Source organism: Eubalaena glacialis, chromosome X, assembly GCF_028564815.1.
Source record: "Eubalaena glacialis isolate mEubGla1 chromosome X, mEubGla1.1.hap2.+ XY, whole genome shotgun sequence".
Lineage (NCBI taxonomy): Eukaryota > Metazoa > Chordata > Mammalia > Artiodactyla > Balaenidae > Eubalaena > Eubalaena glacialis.
In genome coordinates, this window is record NC_083736.1 from 18,445,059 (window position 1) to 18,471,008 (window position 25,950).

At 33.3% G+C, this 25,950-nt stretch overlaps 1 protein-coding gene across 4 annotated transcripts in view; it reads left to right on the forward strand.

The window, feature by feature from the left end:
• The window catches only part of CNKSR2 (connector enhancer of kinase suppressor of Ras 2), a 258,137-nt gene that overhangs the window by 58,280 nt on the left and 173,907 nt on the right, over positions 1–25,950 (forward strand). For all 4 annotated transcript variants that reach the window (XM_061177887.1, XM_061177888.1, XM_061177889.1 and 1 more), the window contains exons 3-4: positions 7,898–8,100; positions 20,831–20,918. In XM_061177887.1, coding sequence (XP_061033870.1) covers positions 7,898–8,100; positions 20,831–20,918 — 291 coding nt within the window. The remainder of the gene's footprint in view (positions 1–7,897; positions 8,101–20,830; positions 20,919–25,950) is intronic.

The window sequence follows — 25,950 nt, forward strand, 5'->3', positions numbered from 1 at the left end:
ACACAAGAGAAGGAAAACACCTACAATAACAAACCCAAAATATTTAAGAAAATGGGAATAGGAACATACATATCGATAATTACCTTAAATGTAAATGGATTAAATGCTCCCACCAAAAGACACAGACTGGCTGAATGGATACAAAAACAAGACCCATATATATGCTGTCTACAAGAGACCCACTTCAGACCTAGAGACACATACAGACTGAAAGTGAGGGGATGGAAAAAGATATTCCATGCAAATGGAAATCAAAAGAAAGCTGGAGTAGCAATTCTCATATCAGACAAAATAGACTTTAAAATAAAGACAATTACAAGAGACAAAGACGGACACTATATAATGATCAAGGGATGGATCCAAGAGGAAGGTATAACAATTGTAAATATTTATGCACCCAACATAGGAGCACCTCAATACATAAGGCAAATACTAACAGCCATAAAAGGGGAAATCGACAGTAACACAATCATAGTAGGGGACTTTAACACCCCACTTTCACCAATGGACAGATCATCCAAAATGAAAATAAATAAGGAAACACAAGCTTTAAATGATACATTAAACAAGATGGACTTAATTGATATTTATAGGACATTCCACCCAAAAACAACAGAATACACATTTTTCTCAAGTGCTCATGGAACATTCTCCAGGATAGATCATATCTTGGGTCACAAATCAAGCCTTGGTAAATTTAAAAAAATTGAAATCGTATCAAGTATCTTTTCCGACCACAACGCTATGAGACTAGATATCAATTACAGGAAAAGATCTGTAAAAAATACAAACACATGGAGGCTACACAATACACTACTTAATAACGAAGTGATCACTGAAGAAATCAAAGGGGAAATCAAAAAATACCTAGAAACAAATGACAATGGAGACACGACGATCCAAAACCTATGGGATGCAGCAGAAGCAGTTCTAAGAGGGAAGTTTATAGCAATACAAGCCTACATCAAGAAACAGGAAACATCTCGAATAAACAACCTAACCTTGCACCTAAAGCAATTAGAGAAAGAAGAACAAAAAAACCCCAAAGCTAGCAGAAGGAAAGAAATCATAAAGATCAGATCAGAAATAAATGAAAAAGAAATGAAGGAAACAATAGCAAAAATCAATGAAACTAAAAGCTGGTTCTTTGAGAAGATAAACAAAATTGATAAACCATTAGCCAGACTCATCAAGAGAAAAAAGGAGAAGACTCAAATTAATAGAATTAGAAATGAAAAAGGAGAAGTAACCACTGACACTGCAGAAATACAAACGATCATAAGAGATTACTACAAGCAACTCTATGCTAATAAAATGGACAACCTGGAAGAAATGGACAGATTCTTAGAAATGCACAACCTGCCGAGACTGAACCAGGAAGAAATAGAAAATATGAACAGACCAATCACAAGCACTGAAATTGAAACTGTGATTAAAAATCTTCCAACACACAAAAGCCCAGGACCAGATGGCTTCACAGGCGAATTCTATCAAACATTTAGAGAAGAGCTAACACCTATCCTTCTCAAACTCTTCCAAAATATTGCAGAGGGAGGAACACTCCCCAACTCATTCTACGAGGCCACCATCACCCTGATACCAAAACCAGGCAAAGATGTCACAAAGAAAGAAAACTACAGGCCAATATCACTGATGAACATAGATGCAAAAATCCTCAACAAAATACTAGCAAACAGAATCCAACAGCACATTAAAAGGATCATACACCATGATCAAGTGGGGTTTATTCCAGGAATGCAAGGATTCTTCAATATACGCAAATCAATCAACGTGATACATCATATTAACAAATTGAAGGAGAAAAACCATATGATCATCTCAATAGATGCAGAGAAAGCTTTCGACAACATTCAACACCCATTTATGATAAAAGTCCTGCAGAAAGTAGGCATAGAGGGAACTTTCCTCAACATAATAAAGGCCGTATATGACAAACCCACAGCCAACATTGTCCTCAATGGTGAAAAACTGAAACCATTTCCACTAAGATCAGGAACAAGACAAGGTTGCCCACTCTCACCACTATTATTCAACATAGTTTTGGAAGTGTTAGCCACAGCAATCAGAGACGAAAAAGAAATAAAAGGAATCCAAATCGGAAAAGAAGAAGTAAAGCTGTCACTGTTTGCAGATGACATGATACTATACATAGAGAATCCAAAAGATGCTACCAGAAAACTACTAGAGCTAATCAATGAATTTGGTAAAGTAGCAGGATACAAAATTAATGCACAGAAATCTCTTGCATTCCTGTATACTAATGATGAAAAATCTGAAAGTGAAATTAAGAAAACACTCCCGTTTACCATTGCAACAAAAAGAATAAAATACCTAGGAATAAACCTACCTAAGGAGACAAAAGACCTGTATGCAGAAAATTATAGGACACTGATGAAAGAAATTAAAGATGATACAAATAGATGGAGAGATATACCATGTTCTTGGATTGGAAGAATCAACATTGTGAAAATGACTCTGCTACCCAAAACAATCTACAGATTCAATGCAATCCCTATCAAACTACCACTGGCATTTTTCACAGAACTAGAACAAAAAATTTCACAATTTGTATGGAAACACAAAAGACCCCGAATAGCCAAAGCAATCTTGAGAACGAAAAATGGAGCTGGAGGAATCAGGCTCCCTGACTTCAGACTATATTACAAAGCTACAGTAATCAAGACAGTTTGGTACTGGCACAAAAACAGAAATATAGATCAATGGAACAGGATAGAAAGCCCAGAGATAAGCCCACGCACATATGGTCACCTTATCTTTGCTAAAGGAGGCAAGCATATACAGTGGAGAAAAGACAGCCTGTTCAATAAGTGGTGCTGGGAAAATTGGACAGGTACATGTAAAAGTATGAAATTAGAACACTCCCTAACACCATACACAAAAATAAACTCAAAATGGATTAAAGACCTAAGTGTAAGGCCAGACACTATCAAACTCTTAGAGGAAAACATAGGCAGAACACTGTATGACATAAGTCACAGCAAGATCCTTTTTGACCCAGGTCCTAGAGAAATGGAAATAAAAACACAAATAAACAAATGGGACCTAATGAAACTTAAAAGCTTTTGCACAGCAAAGGAAACCATAAACAAGACCAAAAGACAACCCTCAGAATGGGAGAAAATATTTGCAAATGAAGCAACGGACAAAGGATTAATCTCCAAACTTTACAAGCAGCTCATGCAGCTCAATAACAAAAAAACAAACAACCCAATCCAAAAATGGGCAGAAGACCTAAATAGACATTTCTCCAAAGAAGAGATACAGATTGCCAACAGACACATGAAAGAATGCTCAACATCATTAATCATTAGAGAAATGCAAATCAAAACTACAATGAGGTATCATCTCACACCGGTCAGAATGGCCATCATCAAAAAATCTAGAAACAATAAATGCTGGAGAGGGTGTGGAGAAAAGGGAACCCTCTTGCACTGTTGGTGGGAATGTAAATTGATACAGCCACTATGGAGAACAGTATGGAGGTTCCTTAAAAAACTAAAAATAGAACTACCATATGACCCAGCAATCCCACTACTGGGCATATACCCTGAGAAAACCATAATTCAGAAAGAGTCATGTACCAAAATATTCATTGCAGCTCTGTTTACAATAGCCAGGACATGGAAGCAACCTAGGTGTCCATCATCGGATGAATGGATAAAGAAGATGTGGCACATATATACAATGGAATATTACTCAGCCATAAAAAGAAATGAAATGGAGGTGTTTGTAATGAGGTGGATGGAGTTAGAGTCTGTCATACAGAGTGAAGTAAGTCAGAAAGAGAAAAACAAATACAGTATGCTAACACATATATATGGAATCTAAGGGAAAAAAAAAAAAAAAAGAGGTCATGAAGAACCTAGTGGCAAGATGGGAATAAAGACACAGACCTACTAGAGAATGGACTTGAGGATATGGGGAGGGGGAGGGGTGAGATGTGACAGGGTGAGAGAGTGTCATGGACATATATACACTACCAAATGTAAAATAGATAACTAGTGGGAAGCAGCCGCATAGCACAGGGAGATCAGCTCGGTGCTTTGTGACCACCTAGAGGGGTGGGATAGGGAGGGTGGGAGGGAGGGAGATGCAAGAGGGAAGAGATATGGCAACATATGTATATGTGTAACTGATTCACTTTGTTGTAAAGCAGAAGCTAGCACACCATTGTAAAGCAATTATACTTCAATAAAGATGTTTAAAAAAAAAATAAAATAAAATAAAATAAAATAGTAAAGCATAAATAAAATACATATAGTTTAATGTATACCCCTTAATTTATGTTTTGACAATGCACCTTTTATTGAGAAGTACAAGTGAATCATTTATGACAGGATAAGAACAGTTTTCATTTCATTCTTCATATACTTTTCATGTAATAGGTATTTTGCAGGGAAAATTTGATGCCTGCCATTGCTAGGATTTGTTTCTTTGCAACATAATTGCTTGGTTCATTCATCTCAAAATAATTCATTTCTAAAAAAAATTCATTAAAGCAATCTTTTTAGGACTCACACATATTTATAAAACAAAGTATTATAAAACCTAAACACCTGCTACATGATGCATTCAAATTAAGAGCTCTGAATAAAATAGCATTGACATTGTAAAATACATGGTGCCAATATTTCCAGTTAAGTGTTTAGTGAGAATTTGCCACTAGTGAGGGTATAGCCAACTCGATTTTCTAAAATGTTGTTTCTTTCTTTCATGTGCTTTTGCATGCGTATAACTGAGAGAAGAACAGTAGAAACTTAGCACCAGTTCCTTACGATTAGACTGCCTATGTTGAATCAGTGTGGAGTCACACCTGGTTCCTGGCATGAATGTTACTGGCCACGTAGGTAACATACAGGATAAAGAAAATCGCTAAGTACATTTCATGTCCAAGCTTTTGTTTACTTGATGTAGTCCTTTCTATACCAATAGTAATGCCTAGTTGTCCCATGCATATCCAGTAAAAAGCAAGTCTGTAGTGAATAAACCTGCATTTTTAAAAAGTTGAGACAGTACTTCTCATCTGCATACCTTTGGCCAAAAGCAAAGGGGCGCTTCATATACTTGTTGCTTCTTTACATGGTAGGCAGGGGAGTGTGATTTACTGGTGACTTAGTGAGTCAAAACAAACCGTCCACTTTCATGAAGGAAAAAGCAAAAAGATATCTGTGTTGTCAGTAATTGATTTTGAGCTACTTAGAACTGAGAACTGTGATGCTGAAAATTAACTTGAGAGATCAACTAATCCATCTCTTTTGTTCAAATAGTATCACACAGACACTGTTATATACAGAGAAGCTTCTAACCTATTTTTGTACTCTTCTAGAATTTTTAAATGCTTTTGAATTATTGATTGAACTAGTTATATTTGTTAACTAGAATAAGTTTTAAGTACTTCCTTCTCCATCCTCTACCACGCATTTTTTGTCTCTTCTCGCTACTGGATTCCTCTGTGGCCTGTATTTTTTACCTGAAATTCCTCCATATAGGATATTTCTTTAGTAGGCTTCCAAGTTAGGAGACCTCAGGGTATCTTACCAGGTTTTGTCCACAGATTTTTCTGTTCTCTAATTCTTGAGTTGTATTTTTTTTTAATGTAATGCTATCTTAAATTTTGGAATCTTCAAAGTATTTTTACTTTGCCTTCAGATTTTTATTTATGAGAAGATCTGTATTCTTTTAAAATCATTTTTACCTTTTCTAATAAAATATTTGAGATGGTAATATAGGAAGAGATAATTTAAATGAATCTTTTGTCGGGGCTAATGGCTACAGAGTGCAAGTTATGTTACCAGGTTGATTGATTAGGTTCCTCACTAATAAACTATTTAAATTTGAGTTTCTCTGAGAAATTTTTATAATTTGTTTGTAAACAAATATTTTCTCATTAAAATCATTAATACACAAAAATGAAAAAGGCAAACACTGTTGTACTTAAGGGAAAATGCTTTAACACAGGGAAAAACTTCTGAAAATACTTTCAAGTACTTCAGAAGTATCATTTTCAGTTTAGTTGATATAATTATAAGTTATCTAGTCATTATCTAGTCATTAGAGAATATCTCTTATAAGAGGATACATGCTGGATAAAATCTCCCAAATGTTTCACAAATAATCCATGCTCAGATGCAATAGAATTTGAATAGAATGTTGTTTTATTTGTGTAAACCAAACCTTTTAACTTGAGAGACTATTGCAATTCAAATTTAGTGGTGAATATATAATATACTATGTTTTTTAAAAAACAAATCCATGGCTCCAAAACAGTGTTCTTTTAGTAAAAATGTAAATTCTCAGCAAAGAACAATCAGGTTTTTATCACTATTAAATCTTTAGTGGTAACATACATAACTTGCTATTAATGTTTATGCATTCAAATCCTCCTCTACGCCCTCCTTTTTTCTCCTCTAAGTTATTTCTTTTCTTAAATAGAAAAAATAAACCTAAATTTCATATAAACTAGCTACCCAGTGATTGTTGACTTGATAATATAGCTAAATTCATTGTGCCATTTTCTTCCCTTTTTCATTGCCCCCAGTATTTTCTTCCATTTTGTTTCACTTGTTTCTACTACCGTGCTTGAACAGGAATAGATTATTGGTGCTAAGGAGTGGGGGTAGAGGTATTCCCTCACACGTGGCCTGGGGACTTGTAGTCCCATTCTGATTTCTGTCTACTCTAAGCTCTGAGCTCTAAGCAAATCAAAAAATCTCCCTGTGTCTCACTTTACTTAACTGTAAAAGGAGGGGATAAATCAAACTTAGAATTTATTTGGGCCTCAGAGGCTACCTAACATTCTTTGGGTTTTATGATTTTCTGTAAGTTAATAATACTTTTAATTTTACACATGACAGTAACGTACATGCTGCTAAGTAGTTTGATGAAGGTCATCCTCTGATCAGGTTAACAACTCACAATTATCTGTTTTAAAATTAATTGTGACTTGTGAAATCTTTCCCTAAAGTTTATTTGAGGGGATCCGACAATATTTTCCTATTGAATATGGTAAAAAAAAGCTTATTTGTATTTATTCATATAAATCCTTTTTGCAATAATTTATAGATAAAACATTTAGGGTGAAATAATATATATTAATAGAAATTGAAAAGTGAGACCAAGGAAAAGAAGAACAATTATACTTACCAAAAAGTCATTATGATTTCTTTAGATGTGCTTCATATTTGACTGTGAGCTAATGCAACCATGACAAAATTATAAATAAGTTTAGTTTTATAATTTGTATTATAAAAAGGAGAAAGCGTATTGGTTTCCCTGAGGATGCAGAGGTTTTCCTGGTATACCATATAATAAAAGAAACTTCTTATGTGAGTCATTATGAAGAGGACACAGAAGAAAAGTTATATTGTATATGATTTATTTTTTGCTATTTCATTTTATTGTTGGATTGTACTTACTTTCTCATTTTGGGGAAGCAGAATTTTTCTTAGTGCCTACATTCATGACTATGCATATGCTAATAGAATAGATACTCAAAAATAATTGTTGATAATAATGAACTACACAAGTAAATGAACTTAGGTTTGGGTTAAAAAAGAAACTGCTTATGAGTCCTTATAATCTTTCTGCCTTGGGTGGCATAATTCCAAGATATAATGCCCTCATCTTTCCATGTTCATATTAGTACTTACACATTTTCTTGTAATTTGTTTATCTGACGTTTCCCCAAATCCTCATTTGACTATGAGTTCTGCTAGGCCAGGAATCCTATCTTATTTATGTGTAACTCTTAATACTTGTTCCACTGTCTATACATATAGTAAAGTACTCAGTAAATGTTTCAACAAATGAATAAAATATTGACTTTAAGTATATTCTCTGTCTTTTTCTAATTCAGAATTATGGCTTGGAAACAGAAAATCTAAAAACCCTTTCTCACAAGTTGAATGCATCTGCCAAAAATCTACAGAATTTTATAACAGGAAGGAGAAGGAGTGGCCATTATGATGGGAGAACCAGCCGAAAACTGCCAAATGATTTTCTCACTTCGGTTGTGGATCTGATTGGAGCAGCCAAGAGTCTGCTTGCCTGGTTGGACAGGTAAAATCTTTCACATGTTTCATAAGTTATCCTCCTCAGGCATCAGTATGAATATAGCGTTATTTCATTTTTTTCTTGTGAAAGGATTAGATAAGTATGAGGAATATTAACAAATGCCTAATTATGATTTACCACAGTATAAGCATATCATCAAAGAGATACTAACTGTTTGCAAAATTTTATATCCAGGTAGCTAATCAATAATTATTCCCTGACAGTTTCAAAATACATTTGCTGCTCTATAAGGAAAATCATTTTTGGCTGTCATAACAAGATTTATAATACTGCCTTGTCTCCTGATTTTCTGTATTCTTTTCATTCATTGGTCATATTTAAGGAAGTGACCATCAGTATTCTATTTATTGTTTTAAATGGGTAATTAGACACTGACGCTTTCATAACATGCATTGTATGTCTCATTACCTTTGCTTTATTCATTCTTTATTATTATTCACATTGCACAGTCAATTTTGGATATTATAAACACAATTTTGGTCCTTTTTTTGCTAATTTAGTTAAGTTTCATTTGTCTTAGAACACATAAAATAACATAAAAGTTTTCATAATATAAAATGAAAAAAGTTAGATTAAAATTGTATATGTGATTAAACATTTTAATGGTAAAACATTACAACTATTTAAAAAAAACTAAGCTCTTTCATTTTTGAAAATTGTTTTGTAGGGGACATGTACTGTGTTATGATGGTTAAATAATCAAATCTTAAAAAACATTTTGTCTCTTATAAGAAATTCTGATATGTACAATTTTACTAGAATTCTTTCTTGAATAAATGTCAGTAGGATTTACATACATATACATATATATGCACATATATACACAGTGACCCTTGAACAACATGGGTTTGAACTGCATGGGTCCGCTTATATACAGAGTTTTTTCAATAAATACGCACTACATTACTATATGAACATAATCATCCATTGGTTGAATCTGTGGATATGGAGGGCTAACTATAAAGTTACACATGACTTTTTGACTGTGTGGGGTTGGCACCCGTAACCCTCTCTTTGTTTGAAGTTCAACTGTATTATATTTTGGCTTTTTAAAAATATGAGACTTTATATTAAAAACAAAGTATTTGTATGTCTAAGGTAAAAGTTAAGGTAATTTTACTTAATTCTATATTGTCTAAATTTATATATATTACTAATAACATATAACATGACAATACTAAATCCAAATCTGAACACTAAGCTGTAATTATTAGCTTTTTGATAATTAATTGGTGGACAGCATATTTCTCTTATATTATGACATCATGAAAATTCTCATAATTGTTTAAACCACATTTATCCATTGTATGAAGTAATTGCCATTTAAACATGTAAATTCTACAAGTTGTATAATGGTCAATAAGTAAATATATTTAAAATATGGCTTATCCTTAAGTAACGTAATATACTTGTTTCAGGAGGCTTCTCAGTAATCAGGAAACTTATAGAAAATATATTTGATTTTAGTTATATCTTCTTATAACTATCACCTGTCCTATAATTGTAAATTAGCTCAGCCTTGATATTTATATTTGGTAAATGTCATTATTTTCTTTTTACACTAGTACTTGTTAAATAAATAAATAGAATGATTAGAGAATGTTTTTACTTCTTAATGGCAGAGATGGTTGTTTATAAAATCACATAATGGCTTCTAGAACACTATATAGTAGTTTCTGAGATTTTATTGTATTAAATAATTTTTTATGGTGGCATTATTTTTATCATCTAATAAGATGTCCTTAGTAAATGCCAATTCATCTACAAACATACATGAGCGTACACACACATACATAGTAATCCATGAAGTCAATCAATGGTGTTTTGTGTTTGTTTCATAGAAAGAGAAATGTGACAAAAAGTCTGAAGGAAATAATTTAAATCATCTGTTTGGCTTCCATTACTGCAAAGGTTCTCACAATGCTTATTTTGTGTTATATCATACTACCTATGGTGATCATTAAATCAAAGGCCATTTAACATTTTGATCATAAAAATAAAATGTATACTTAGAAGGAAAAGAGACAACTCTGTGATAACTTTTAAATCTTCTGCTGAGACTGTAAATTTAAAAAAGAAACTGAAGTTTATATTTTGAAGATTTTGCTCAGGAAAGTTCAGCTCCAGGCTGGCTTGTCTATAATGATTATGCTTTAACAGCTTTAGTTTTAAAAAGGAAAGAAGAAGGAGAAAAAGAATTCTTTGTCATTTTAAGGCATTTGGACTTTATGCTGAAGGCAATGGGGAGCTGTTTAGGGTCACTGTTGTGTTCAGACCTTTGAATTTTGAAGATTACTTGGGCTATAATGTTGGGAAAGATTAGGGAAAGAATAAGGCTGGAAGAAGGGAAACCAGTTAAGAGGTTGTTTCAGGAATATTTGTCCCTTGTTACCTGCCCAGGACCCCCTCAGATACCAAAACCCAAGGATTCTCAAGTCCCTTATATAAAATGACTTAGTATTTGCATGTAACCTATGCACATCCTCCTTTATATTTTAAATCATCTGTAGGTTACTTATAATACCTAATACAGTGTAAATGCTATGTAAATAATTGCCTTGTACAACAAATACAAATTTTGCTTTTTTGAACTCTCTGGAATTTTTTTTCAAATATTTCGATTCGAGGTTGGTTGAACCCATGGATATGGAACCTGCCAGTATGGAGTGCCAACTGTTATCATGCTGCTGCTACTATTGGTGATTCTGATGCTACCAGCCACACTCAAAGCAAACCTAGGAGAGTTGTCTTCATTTTACAGATAGGAAAACTAGCACATACAGAGGCAGAAGTTAAGTTCAAAACCAAATAGGAAGTAAGTGGTGGTGCCAGGATTCATTCCAGGCACCTGACTACAGAGTTGATTCTCTCCATTGCTATTTACTGAGATCTTTAATTAGAGAAAAAGCAGTGAAGATAGAAGACTGTTAGACAGAGAGACTAAGGAAAAAGGAGACACCTAGGGTGAATAAGAGGTATCTGACTTGGCTGACCCAATGGATGGTGATGCCATTATCGAAACAGGAGGAATGGGTTATGGTGGAGGACAAGTGTTGAGTGTTGGCCATGATAGATTGTGAAAAGGTCTTTAGAGTATTGCTGCTCAGAAAAGATATACGGTGGATAGAGATTTGGGAATAGTTAAAATATAGGTGGTAGTTAAAAGTCCTGAATACATTAATATGGTGGTGTAAGGAGATTTTTAGAATGGATTCCTCTTATCCTGCTCTATTTGTTTTCCATAACACAAGCCCTTCTAACACAGTATGTAATTTACTTATGTGTTATTATTGTTTTTGTCTGACTGCTCTATATATAATGTATGCTTCTGGAGAGCAGGGATTTTCATCTGCTTTGTTCACTGCTATCACAATTATCTAGAAGAGTTCCTGTCCTCTAGTGGGTGCTCAATAAATTTTTTTGAGTGAATGAAGAGAACTGAGAAAGGGAATGACCTCTGCCGACCACCACGAACCGAAGGATGATTAGAAGTTCAGCTTATGGAAAAAAATAAGACATAACCAGAGACTCCATAGGATAGAATTAGTTGAGAGTGGTGTCACGGTAGCAAAGGGAGTAAAGAGTTTTTTGGTGGGGGGTGGGGGGAGTGTTGATATTTTAGTATTATTTTTTTTTCCAACTTTATTGAGATATGAGCGATATATAACATTGTGTAAGTTTAAGGTGTACAACGTGATGATTTGATACACATATACATTGCAAAATGATTACCATGATAAGATTAGTTAATATAATCTATCACCTCGCATAATTACCTTTTTTGTGTATGTGGTGAGAACGTTTAAGGTGGGAATAAGGAGTTTTAGGGAAAAAAAGGAAGTGGTCAGTAGAGTCAAATGCTGCTGACAGGTTAGGCAGAGTAAGACTGAAAGTGTATGGTAAATTAGGGAATCAGGATATATGTGATCTTACCAACAACAGTTTAGTGGTTTTACTTAGAATTAATGAAAACTGGAATTCTTGGGTTGATTGTGAGTTAAAGGTAAGTGATAACTCCTCTTTGAAGAAATTTTTCTGTGAAATGGTTTGTAGTTCAGGATAGTTTTGTATAATATTAACTTCTACTTTTCATAGACTCCATCTTTTAGAGGTGTTGGAAAAGAGGAAAGGCAAATGATGAGGGCTACTTCTATATCTGGGAACTTACTTTGCTTCCTTCTCTTCCATGGATTGTATGAATATCTTAACTGCTCCTTGGCTAATATAAATTTCAAAAGGTCCCAAAATCAATTTAAATGTAATAGGATTTTATCTATAACTGTGCCAAGTGAAATGTTTACGCTGTTTGTTTTCCTGACAAGTAGCCCAGACTTTTATAAGAGATTGTTAGTGGATGTGAATTTAAGTTATATTTTTATTCCTTTCAAAGAAAAAATGTTTTCTAGGTAGCAGCAAGAGCACAAGACAACATTCCATATGCCCTCTTGTTTCAGTGTGTTCTGCAAACTACACAGGAAGCAAAACACATTAATCAATGCTAGAAAAGCCAAAAGAGCAGTGTTCTCCATGACTGCTGTTGTGAATCCCTGCCGAAATGCATCGTGAAATAGTATAAAAGAACAAAGGGCTAAGTAAGAGAGAGTTGAGTTTCAGCTCTGCCTCTGGCCCTGGGTAACCTTGAACCTTAACCTCTGTTTTTATTTTCTTTTTAGAATAAGGATGTAAGACCTGCAGAATTTGAAGTTCTCTTCTAAGCACTAATATTCTATAAATCATTGACCTTGTTCACCAAAGCCATATGAGGAATATATTCGTCTTATTTCCCTTTACATAATTTCAAAGAATAAACACTAACAAAGTTTGTTGGTGACTTGTAGAATCATGATTTAACTCCCTACCTCTTCTCTGACTAAATTTAGTTAATAGTAAGTTCTAGACCAAAACTAATCTGTTTTTGTGCTTTCTTTATATAAGGTAAGAATGTATCTTGTCTTTTTTATTTTTGTTTTGAAGAACTTAGAACTTAAGTACTTAATTATAAAAGTTCCATAGAAATTATGTTGACCAAAAATTTTTAATATCTTGATTTGTCATGGTAGATTGCCTTTAATTTGGAGGGTTTAAAATGGTCACTGCAATCGAATATTGCCAAGCATTGGATCTTTAACCTTAGTTTATTCCTTTAGTGTACAGTATAGTATAACTCTTCAGTTGAAAAATGAAAAATTCTGTCGGTTAACTATGGTTATTTTGATGCCAAACAACTGGCTTAATTTTTTAAAAATCTGACTTTTTTGGCATTAAATTTTTTTTACATTTTGGGGAGAACTTGCATGCACAGCAATATGATGAGTTTATTGCAATTTTTATTTTATGTCACTTGAAGGGGGAGAAAGGAAAAGGAAGAATAAGAAAAAATCTTTAATTTAGTTCCATACTGAACTAGGCGCTTTACATGTATTGGCTCATTGAATTCTCACAAAGCAGGTATCATTATCCCCATTTTACATGAAACATGAAGTAATTTGCCTGAAGTTATTCACTAGTGTGAAAATTATAATTTGAATCTATTTTTGTTGTGATACCAAAGCCCTTCTTGTTTCTCTTTTATCATGTTCCTTTGTCATGCTACATCTCCTTTTGAATGTGGACGAGTTCTTAAGGATTTTGAGGAAGTGATTCTTAGGAATGCGGCATATATAAACATTTATTTGTACTTTGGTGTTTCTCCTCAAATGCTAAACAAGAATACCACTTTTCTTTTTCTGGCCTTGATACTTCAAATTGCTATGTAGAATTTTTTTATAGAAAGTTTATTTCTCATTCTACTTTGAAGACATCAATGAGATATCTCTTAATATCATTGAAAACCTTTTGAATGTTTAAGGCAAAAGCATTAGGGTGCTAGGGAAAATGTTTACAAATCACAAAAACTGCAATTTCAGTGGCGCTTCCATTTAAGTAACATTTATTTTCAAAAATTAGCTCCTTACATTTCTTAAATAAAATAAAATCTAAGGCTAACAGAAATCCCCTTTTTCTTCTTATTTTAAATATTGACTTGAGCGAAACAACAGACTTTCCCAGAGGAAAAGCCTCAGAGGTGAATCACAGTTGGTAGCTTTACTGTTTATTTTCAATTCATGGTTTACGTGTCTATTTTTAACCTACATCCTGCTGTTTTTCACACCTCATCTTTCTTGCAGTTTTATATGGCTTTGCCAAATCAATCTATACTTGGAGGTTTCCAGATCGCTGTATGTACCATGTTGTACAGTAACATCATTAAAAAATATTCAAAAGTATTATATATAGAAAAAGTTTATTTTGCTATTTAAAATGAAAGTTTATTCTTTTCTCTCATTTTTAGCATTAATACCTATTTCTAATTGTTTCTGAAATACATTTTAAGATCATTCTGTTTTGAAAGCATCAATGAGATATCTTTTTATATCACTGAAAACCTTTTAAATGTTTAAGGCATAAGGGTTAGGATGCTAAGGGGAAAAATGTATTCTTTGAAATCTTTTGCTTTATCTACGAAAGTGGTTGAACTAATTTCTTCTTCCATGATATGAAACTATAGGACAAAAATTATTTCTATACCAGGGAAAAATTACAGAGACAAAGAAAACTACCCCAAACACTACCAAGTGCTGTGGCTCGTTGTTGTTTGGTCTTATTTCCTCTTGTGTGCTCAGTGCTCCCACTTGGCACCTCTTGTTCCAGAAATGAGCAGTGATGTTAGCAAGGCTGTTGTTCATAGAATGCCCCTCAGGCTCAGCAGTGCCAACCTGAGAAACAGTAAGGCCTTCCAGATTTCCTAATTAACTCCTTAGCATTTCTTGTTAGCTTCTAATTTGTTTAGGATTTCTGAACCATTAACCTTTCCATAAATGCTTTTGTTTGAAAAGAATGTACAACAAATAATTTTTTATAGGGTCAATAACTTTTGCACTAGAAAGAAGTATAAGCATTTTATTATCCATATGATGATTTGAGGATAGTTGTGTAACTTTTAAGATCTAAGTAGGATGGTTCCTGTAATGGCCATTTATTAATGAGCCAAGGATTTTATCTTTTTTTTTTTTAACTTTCTGTCATCAAAAAGTTTTCCTGCCATGAATTTTATTTTCTTTACCTTGAGTCAACCACGTGTTTTTTTCTAAGTAGCCTGAGCTCTAACTTGGGGTTTCTTTAGACTGAGGAACAAATTCCTCTCTTAATTTTGTTTTGTTTTCAAGTTGATCATGTTCAGCTATTCTATAGAGATCCATTTCTTTATCTCATTAAGTCATGACTGAGTGTTCATCTTTGGTAACTGACAAAGATTGGAACCTGTCAGCCTTCTTTTATTTATGTATGTGTATAGCCAAAATCATCATCCCAAACATTAATATGTGCTGGCTAAGAATGGTTCTTAGTCTGGTTGTATGTGATTTGCCTTTAAAATGAAAACTTTAGGGGAATTCACTACAAGATAAAATGCATGTTTTCCTAGGTATATCTTAGATTTTTTTTCTAGTTTATTTTGACATTTAATCTTGAGCGAGAAGCTTGTCCCACTTGAAATATGAGTGCTCAGGAAAGTGGAAAACACGCCTTAGAATTCAGTTTGCTACAGGCATTCAGTTATCAAATAGATTTTTCTTTTGGTACATTTTCAAGATCAAATGAGTCTTTTTTTAAGATTTTATGGAGAAAATCATGCTGTACTTCATCTCGTCACTTTTGAATGAAGCTTTTAGATTTTATTAACAGACTTTGACCTTTGCAAAACTAGGAACCCAAGCTCTTTCTAATCATGCCAGAAGCATTTTTGAATTCTTAATTAAAATGCCAATTTTTATGCTTCAATGCAGCAAAAATGGTCTTGGGGTGGTTTTTTTAAATGACGTTTTCCTAGAAGTGCTTATATCTTAACATCTTTTTAAAAATAGTTTTATTGAGGCCTAATTTACATTCTATAAGATTTATCCATTTTAAGTTTAATGAGTTTTAATAAATTTAGATATAGATGTGCAGTGACTTCAGATTAATTAATTACATACATTTTGTTCTAATTATCATTATTTGAATTCTTAATGACTCCTTCTGTTTTAGTAAACTATGTTGAAAAATATACCATTTCGGAATAGGAATAAACAGTAGTGGAAGACAGCACATAATAGACTGCGGTATATAGAATCATTTAGAAAACAATATGTTCAAACCCCTGGAAAAAGAAAGGGTCATTTAATAAGTGGAATTGGGGCACTTGATTAAGCCTTTGGAGAATAAATAATGATAGAACACTACCTGTTCACTAAAGTAATTTTAGGCATATCATTTATTTAAGAGGGAAAAATAAATCCGTAAGAAAACTGGAGAAAGTATAGACAAAAAATGATTTCTAGATGTAGACTTATTATTAAGTATTTTAAAATATGGAATAAAATGCAAAGAAATGTGCTGTTTGACTACATAAAATTGAAAAACATGACTAAGTATAAGACAGATGACAAACTGGGGAAAATACTTGCAACAAACAGTTATGAGAAGCAGAGGGTTAATGTGTACTATGTGAATATTACATTTAAATTAAAAACAAAGAACACCAAAATGCAATAGATGAGCCTATAAATAGACAATTCAAAAAACAAGAAACAGAAACTGCTAAGATGTATATACCATACAATAATTTCAAAGTACTTGAAGCAAAAAATGACAGAACTAAAAGAAGAAATAGACAGATCCACAATTACAATTGGATGCCTCATCTCCTCTCTCAGAACAGAAAGTAAGGATTAGAAGAGCTGAACACCACCAGATAACAAGATATAATTGACATTTTGAGAGCATTTCATCCAACAACAGTAGAATGCAAATTCTTTTCAAGTGCCCATGGAACATTCATGAAGGTACACCATATCTGCATCATAAAACAAACTTCAACACATTTAAAATAATTTAAATCAGTTAGAATCTCTTCTTTAACCATAATGGAGTCAAACTAGAAATCAAACAACACACTTCTAACTAATCCATGGATAAAAGAGGAAATCTCAAGGGAAATAAAAAAGAAATACATTGAACAGAATGAAAATTAGAACAAGTCATAATTTTTGAGGCACACAGCTAAAGCAATTCTGAAAGGAAAATTTGTAAGCACTGAATGCTTATATCAGAAAAAAAGAAAGATCTCAAATCAATTATCTAAGCTCTCATCTCAAGAAAATAGAAAAATAATTGCTAATCAACAAGCATGGGCGTAAAGTTTTAGTTAAGCAAGATGAAAAAGTTCTAGAGATCTGCTGTAGAACACTGTACCTATAATTAATAGTATTGTCTTTTACAGTTAAATTTTTGTTAAGAGGTTAGATCTCATGCTAAGTATTCTTAAAAAAATAAAATTAAAGAAAAAAGAAAGTAGAAAATAAGCCCAAAGCAGCAAAAGGGAGCAAATAATAATGATAAATGAACAGAAATCAATGAAACTGAAAACGGAACCACACTGTGTTGAGAAGTCAATCAAAATTAAACGGATAATAAAGGAATACTACAAATAACTCTTTATGCATACATTTGACAGCTTAGATGAAATGGACCAATTCCTTCAAAAACACAAAAACTACCAAAACTTACCCAAGATGAAATAGATTCTCTGAATGATCCTGTAACTATTAAAGAAATTGAATTGTACTTAGAAACTCTTTGGAGTAGGGGAAAAAAGGTCCAGGCCTAGATGATGTCACTGGTGAATTCTATGTTTAAAGAAAAAATAACACCAATTCTACACAGTCTATTTCAGAAAATAGACATAGAGGTAATCCATCCCATCTCACTTTATGGTACAATCATTATCCTGATTCCAATACCCGGCAAAGATAGTACAAACTTACATGTTATAATCCTCCACAAAATATTGGCAATCCAAGTCCAACCACATATAAATAAAACTGCACCTTGACTAAGTGGGTTTCATTCTAGGTAAGCAAGGCTGCTTCAGTACTTGAAAATAAATCAATGTAGTCTACCATGTTAATGTGCTGTAGAATAAAAATCATATGATCATATCAGTTAATGTAAAAAAAAAGCATTCAGTAGAATCCTATACCCGTTCATGAGAAAAATTCTCAGCAAAGTAGGAATAGAGTGGTAATATCTCAACTTGATATAAAGCATATATAAAAAGCAACAGCTGACCTTGTACTGTGAAAGACAATGCTTTCCTCCTAAGATTGGGAATAAGGCAAGGCTGTCCACTCTCATCCCTCCTGTTATATCCAGTACAGTAGGCCAGAAAAGGAAGTAAAAGGCCTAGAGATTAGAAAGGAAAAAATAAAACTTTTCCTATTTGCAGATAATATATGTCTGTGTGTAGAATATTCCAAGATAGCTACAAAACATCTTTTTGAACTAGTAAGTGAATTTGGCAGGGTTGTAGAATATGAAGTCTACACAGAAAAATTTATCACATTCTTGTATACTAGCAATGTACAGTTGGAAACAAAAAGTAAAAACATGGTATAATTTACAGTTGCTCTAGAATTAATGAGATGCCTACATATAAATTTAGCAAAATATCTACAGGATTTGTATGTGAAAACTATAAAACACTGATGTATAAAATCAAACAAGACCTAAATAAATGGAGAGACATACTGTGTTCATGGATTGGAAGACTCAACTTAGTAAAGATGTCAATTCTCAGATCTTCCTGTAGGTTTAATAAAGTTCACATAAAAATTACAGCAGGATTTTTTTTATAGCTACAGACAGTGTGATTCTAAAATTTGTATTAAGAAGTAAAGAGACCATAATACTTCATCAATTTTGAAGTTTTTTAATACTATTTTAAATATTATATAACTTCAGTAATCAAAACTGGTATTGGTGGCAAGATAGACACAGAGAGTCCAGAACTTTATGCATATGGTTAGCCAGTTTTTGACAAAGGAGCAAAAGCAATTCAGTGGAGAATGGTTAGTTTTTCAACAAATGGTGTTGGAACACTTGCATAGGCAGAGGGAAAAAAGTGAACCTCGACCCAAACCTCACATCTTATACAAAAATTGAGTTAAAAATGGGTCATAGATCTAAAAGTAAAATAAAAAACTTTTCGAAGAAAACTTGAGTTAGAGTCAAGTGAAGATTTCTTAGATATAATGCTAAAGGTACAATCCAGAAAAGAAATTATCGATAAATTTGACCTCATTAAAATAAAAAACTTTTGACCTGCTAAAGATCCTGTTAAAGGATGGAAAGAGAAGCCATCGACTGAGAAGAAATTTTACAGGTTACCTATTCAACAAAGGACTTGCATACAGAAAATACTGAGAAGTCTCTAAACTCAATAGTAATACCAAAAATCTCAATAAAGAATGGGCAAAGGGCTTGAGCAGACATTTCACTAAAGAGTATATATGGATAGCAAATATGCACAAGTCAGCATAACCAGTTAGAAAATTATTAGGGAAATATAGTTAACGATTAAATATAAATAATATATAAATAGAGCAAATACATGTAACTTGGGGGAAATGCAAGTTAAATCTGTGAGAAGCCTCTACATAGCTATTAGAATGGCCAAAATACATAAGTGAAAAATACGTTTTTAAAAAATGTAACCAATAAAGGGCCTCTCATATGGACCCCTGTGACAATGGGAGGTGCTTGAGTTGTAGAGTTTTCTAGAAGAGAGACAAGTTCAGTTTGTAACCAGGAAGCAGTCTTATATAATCTTTTATAGTAAATTGCCTTAAGAGTTATCGGTAGAGAGATCCAAAGCACTAAAGTTCTAGTAATCTGACTAAATTTTTACCCCCATACCTTCTTTTCTATTTGTGATTTTGTTTTCTTTAAACTGGGCCTCCCAAATCATATAAGCTTTGGCCCCACAAAAACCTGATTGGCGTTCATAGACAAGAGAGAGGATAAGGACTAATGGAAAGCCACTGAGTTCATTTGGTGGCAAAACACTTGCTTGGGAAGACTGCTGCTGTCTACAACATTCTTGAAAATATAAACCTCGTACCAATATATATTATTTACATGCCAAGTTGTTTGAAAAGGGATGTGAAGTGATGTAAGTAATTGGTTTAGTACAAATAAAAACTTACTTAAGTTCATAGAGGTGGTATATTAGTGTTTAACTCTGGGGTGTGGAGTCTGGAGTCAGACTTCCTGGGTTTGAATACTAGCTCCACCACTTACTAGTTTTCACTTAACCTTTCTCTACCTCACATTTCTTATATGTAAAATGGGAATAATAATAGTGCCTATCTTATAAGAGTTGTGAAAATTATTTGGTACATGTAAAGCATTTAGAAAAGTAACTGGCATATAGTAAGTCCTCGGTAGGTGATAGCTGTCATTAGACTAGCTCTGAATTGTGACTATTTCAAGAAGATACTGGACTCAAAATCTTACCTTCATTTGAAAATAAACTAAAATGTCTTTGCTAAAGCATGCCTTTTTGGTGTTGTTTTATTTTAGATGTAGTGAAGAGACCTCGTAAGAAGTACGAAAGAACTTTTAAATATTAAGCACTAAAAAAAGAGAAATTTGATGGAAAGCAAACATTTTTCTTGAATTCTCTTCCAAGCATTTCCCTCAATTTTCTTCCTTAAATATGTTCCGAATATTGTTTATCACTATGTAAACTTCAGAACAGTTCATTTCATATTATTCAAAATCTTATTTTAGGCTGTTGTATTTGGGGACCTTTCAAAAGCTGTTCCTATTAATCACAGTTTTCCTTTTTCCTTTATAGATCACCATTTGCTGCTGTCACAGACTATTCAGTTACAAGGAATAATGTCATACAGCTCTGCTTGGAATTAACAACAATCGTGCAACAGGTATTAGCTGGAAAATTTTTCTTCAGTTAATTTATTAGCTATCTCATATTCTAACAATGAGAAGTACTTGTATTTACCAAGAGTTTATAAAATACTGGTTTGGGATTTTTCTCATTCAAAGACAAATGGTTCAAAAGAAACCAAATACATAATTCATTGGAAAACTATGCATATAGCCCAGTAAACAAGAGTTTTATTTATCAGCAGATGTAAAAGTAATCTGAACCTCCAGAGACAGCTTTATAATAAATAAGTCGGTTACTCTCACACTTTTAGTGGGGATGACTAAACTGTATTGCCTTTCACAAAATTAAATTAACCCATTTGAATAACAATCTGAGACTTTTGCTCTAAGACACCATTAGTTCCTTATTAGTACGACTATAGTTTCATTTATATAGGTATACATACAAACAGATATACATAATAGCCTTTAATTATCACCTTAATCATTTAAATGATCTATTTACATGACCCAGTTTTTTTACTTTGACTATTATTTAAGCCAGGGACTCCAAATCAAACGTGTTCAGTAGTGCAGCAGCTGATATAAATGTCCTGGCATAACATATGGAGAAGTGGTAGAGGAGTGAATTGACTAGTACATATCCTGCAAAAATTTGTTTAAATCTAATAACAAAACACATCTGAGAGGTGTGAGGCTAGTGACCACCACTCTGTGTAAGCCTCATGCCAACCTATTGCTGCTACTGCTGCTACTTTCTCAGGGCGCCATTTTTTGTTAAACTATCCAGTGATGGCAGAAATAGGGAAAGCAGAGGATAAAATGTGATGATACAGAAGATTATTGGGGAAATTCATGATTTAATTTATCCTTCTACTCCCTGTCCTTTATGATGAGGGATGATTAAGTTTCTTAATATTGCCTGTATTTTCTCAAATAAGAAATTTTTTTAATACAGACTTAAATCTTTCAATATATTTTCTGTTGTACCGTATAGATTTTATTAGCACCATTTCTCTGAAATTGCAGGTTTATAGAAAGGAGAGTAAGTTTGTGACTTTTAATTGTGGAATACAGACATTCATCAGGATTATATCATAGCAGTAAGAAAGTCAGTAGCTCACTGCTGTTAGTCACAAACATGGATGAAGATGATAAACATTTTATCAGCCTTGAAATGCTGTTGTCTCACTACATGTCTTCATATTTGTTATCAGTGAATTTTATTTCTGAATGTCAAAGATTTCAACTGGATATTAGGGAGAAGAGTGGCATTTTAGGGCAAAGGTCAGCAAACGTTTTCTGTGAAAGGCCAAGTTTTAAGTCTGTAAGGTTTTGTAGGCTTTAATGATATAGGCTCTTTGGTGTTTGATCCAACTATTCAATTGCAAAAGCAGCTGCAGACAATGTGTAAGTGAAATGAATGGACATGGTGATGTGCCAATAAAACTTGTTTTACAAAAACAAGCAGCAGGTTGAATTTAGCCCTGGGCCACAGTTTGCTGACTCATGTTCTAGGGCTATGCTAGTCCAGTGTGGTTCGTGGGCCAGTAGCATTATCATCACACAGAAACTTGTTAGAAATTCAGATTCTTGGCACATACTCCAAATGTACTGTGGGGAATGCCCAGGAATCTGCATGTTTACTAGTTTTCCAGGTGATTCTGGTTCTCATACACTGTTCTAGGGCAAAGGAATGAAAGAACAATAATATAATCTATGGGTAATTTTTCTTGTAGATCTGTATTGTCAGTGACATTTCTTCAAAAATATGTTTTCTAAAGCTGTTTTTTTTTAAGCCATTAAACTTGACCAGAGATTTGAGATGTGGATAATAGACTATTAGTTTCTTCCCTTTTACCATGAGAGAAAGAAATTTTCTCTGCTTTAAGGGTACCTACTGCACAGTATTTATATGATAATCATTCATAGTATGTTAGATATGTGTTCAGTAGCAATCTATATGCCAACAGTCATAATAATACAATAATTATTATTATCCACTACATGACAAGATCTGTGATAACTATTATATGTATCACTTAAGGTTTTCATTTATACATGAGACCCAAGATAATTGAAATACTGTGCAATTAAATGGGAGAATTGAGTTTATTTTTCAACTGTTTATACATGAGAAGCTCATACGTATTGTCCATTCTATGAGAATACAATCCATCTGATGTCACCTTCTAAAATAATGTCATTTCCATGCATAATTATGACAGAAAGTGGGTGTTTTTAATTTCTTGTGTCTCCTTTAAACATCTGGATCTGGATGGCCAGTTTAAGGTTAACTTTTGAGTAATTGACCCACTCTTTGTTGCTTTGTAAACAGAGACTGCAATTCTAAATGGCAACTCTGATAAGTTTTCTTGAAAATCTTGAAGGAGAATCAGGTGTATTCATTTTCACTGAATTCATTCATACTTAATGTTTTCCCATATCAAAAGTAGATAAACAAAGTGATCTTTAAAAAAAATTACCTTTCTTTTAACTTTTACCGTAGAGTGAAGTCAAAAATGGAAAGTTTTCTATGTTTAGAACTCACAGGTTCCAGAACATACCTCTGTCACGCTAACCTTCAAATGTTACATTACGAATGGCTGAAATGATTTTCAGTGACTTAAAATTTCCTGTAGCGGCATGTGCAGGGGTGGAAGTGCAGTTTGTGTAAGATAGGACTAACCCACCCATTCTGCTATTTTAAGAACCTACCATCTAAGTAACAAGTGATGCAGTTTTTGTTTCCAGAATGTATGAACACCTGCTATAGACATCTACTTCATGGAAAACATATGTCATTCTGATATTGCCCTCAGAGGCTTGTTCATGCTCACAACAGGACCTTTTAACAGCTGCACTGTTTGGCTCAACATTCTCTTTAGGAATCTTACGTCAAGGCATAATGGGTTTAAGTTTTGCTATTTACAGATCAGGAAACATTAGGTAGAATAGAGAGAGAGAGATACTTTTACAGATTGAACTTTAAGTACATTCTGTCTTGACCAAATAATTGAAATACTCCAAGTATACTGAGGACGTAGAAGGACTTTCTGTACCCTCGACCACTGTACACTCTGTTTTGAAGAGAATGCCTTGCCCTTCTTGGGAAGAGGATGCCTTGCCCTTCTTCTTGCCCTTCTTTTGAAGAGAATGCCTTGCCCTTCTTGGGTAACAGAAACATTACCCATTTCTGTTATTTTAAAGTTCAGTAGCTCATAACATTTCTCACAGTTCCTTCTACCTCACTCTCATTTTCCCATCACATATCCTGTCCCATGTGTCACCTTTAAGATGCTTCCAAACAGAAACTTCTCTGTATATGGGTGTTCTTGGTTCTTGCCTTGCCTACCCCCTCCCAGCATGTTACCTGACTTGATATCTTAATTCACTTACTTTAACCAGGTCTTTTATGTGGTACCTTAAAGGAAATATTAGATGTAAATTTCTCTTAATAAAATACATCTTCATGACATTCTGATTTAATCTACTTATAAGTACAGAATGGATCACTTTCAGACTAGTCATCCCAAAGCCCAGCTCCAATTTTGTCGCTTTCAGCAATTTTCCCCTAATTTCCAAACTGATTACAAATTCCTCTCTTTGGAATTCAAAGGACTCCAAGTAAGGTTCTAACATAATTTCAATTTTATCTTCTAGTACTCCTTTGTATCTTAATTGTACTCCAGTTCATGTGGATGAGTTATTGTTGGTAAAATAGATCTTGCAGTTTCATCTTTTTATGTTGTGAGGCCTCCTCAGAACATGTCCCATATATCTTTTTATCTCTGCCTGTCAAAATTATGTCCCATCCTTTAAGGCCTCTAGGAAATGCCACCCCACTCATGAAACTTTTACTATTTCTCATAACTGTTTGTATACCCCCTACTTTGACCATTTATATTTAATCAACCATGGTTGATGTGGTTGGGATTAAATTAAATATACCACCTTGCTCTTTGTCTTCTATGTCTCCAATCTGGTCTTTGTTCTTTTTTCTGTATTAATTATTTTTTATGATTCCAGTTTGTCCCCTTTGTTGACTTATCAGCTACAATTGTTTGTTGTATGAGCAAAGGTAGAAATCCCTTAAACTTACTTTACATGCATTTTACATCTTGTCAGTTATATTCTGCTGTGAATCATAATTATCTGACTTCCATTAGACTGTTATCTCCTTGAAAGTAGGAACAATGTTGTGCTCATTACTTACTTGTTAAAATAAATTGACCTGAGCCCCAGTTATCCCATGTGGTTAGCACATACTCATTTATACTCTTCCAGAAAAATCTAGAATTAAATGCTTAAATCGTTACTTATTTTTATTTCAACTCCTGTGTAAAAGCTGCAGTTCTGTCTCCGCTACTCATATCAAGAACCCCAGGGATATCCAGAGATACCCATCACTTTACATCTCAGTTTATTCATTAATTAAAATAAAAATATTATCCTCATAACCATTTTCCAGTGCTAGAATGAAAGTGAACAAAACTTCTGAAACACTATGCTGTTATATAACACTAACAGAATATATTTTTTAGAGGAAACTTAATTATAGGCATGATATGAATGTTTATAAATCATCTCTTAAATAATCTGTTATTTTTCTACTGTTATGTGATGTCATATCTTTGATACCAAGTCTCTCTGGGCTCTGTGGTCTGTTGCTACCTATCTTGGCAATAGGAATGAGGATGATAATTAAAATGATGAAATAAAGCAGTTAAGTGTTTGCTTCTTGATGATGAAACTACAGGTGATTTTAGTTTATTTAGACTCTACGTTTCTGTATTTTTCAGACTTTCTACAATGAATTTGAGTTATCAGAAAAACATAAAATGAATGCTATGTTCATTGAAGAAATACTACTTTCAGTTTGATGAAAGAGCACAACATAGATGAATACTTATGTTTTAAAATAAATTACATAGTTTACAAACAGTCAGTGTCCATCTAATGGTCTCATTCAGCCATTAAATACACGCTAATCATCTCACTCACTTGGAATTGTATGCAGTATCTAAAGACAGAATTAAACTTAAGCTGCCAGTAAAAGAGGCCAAC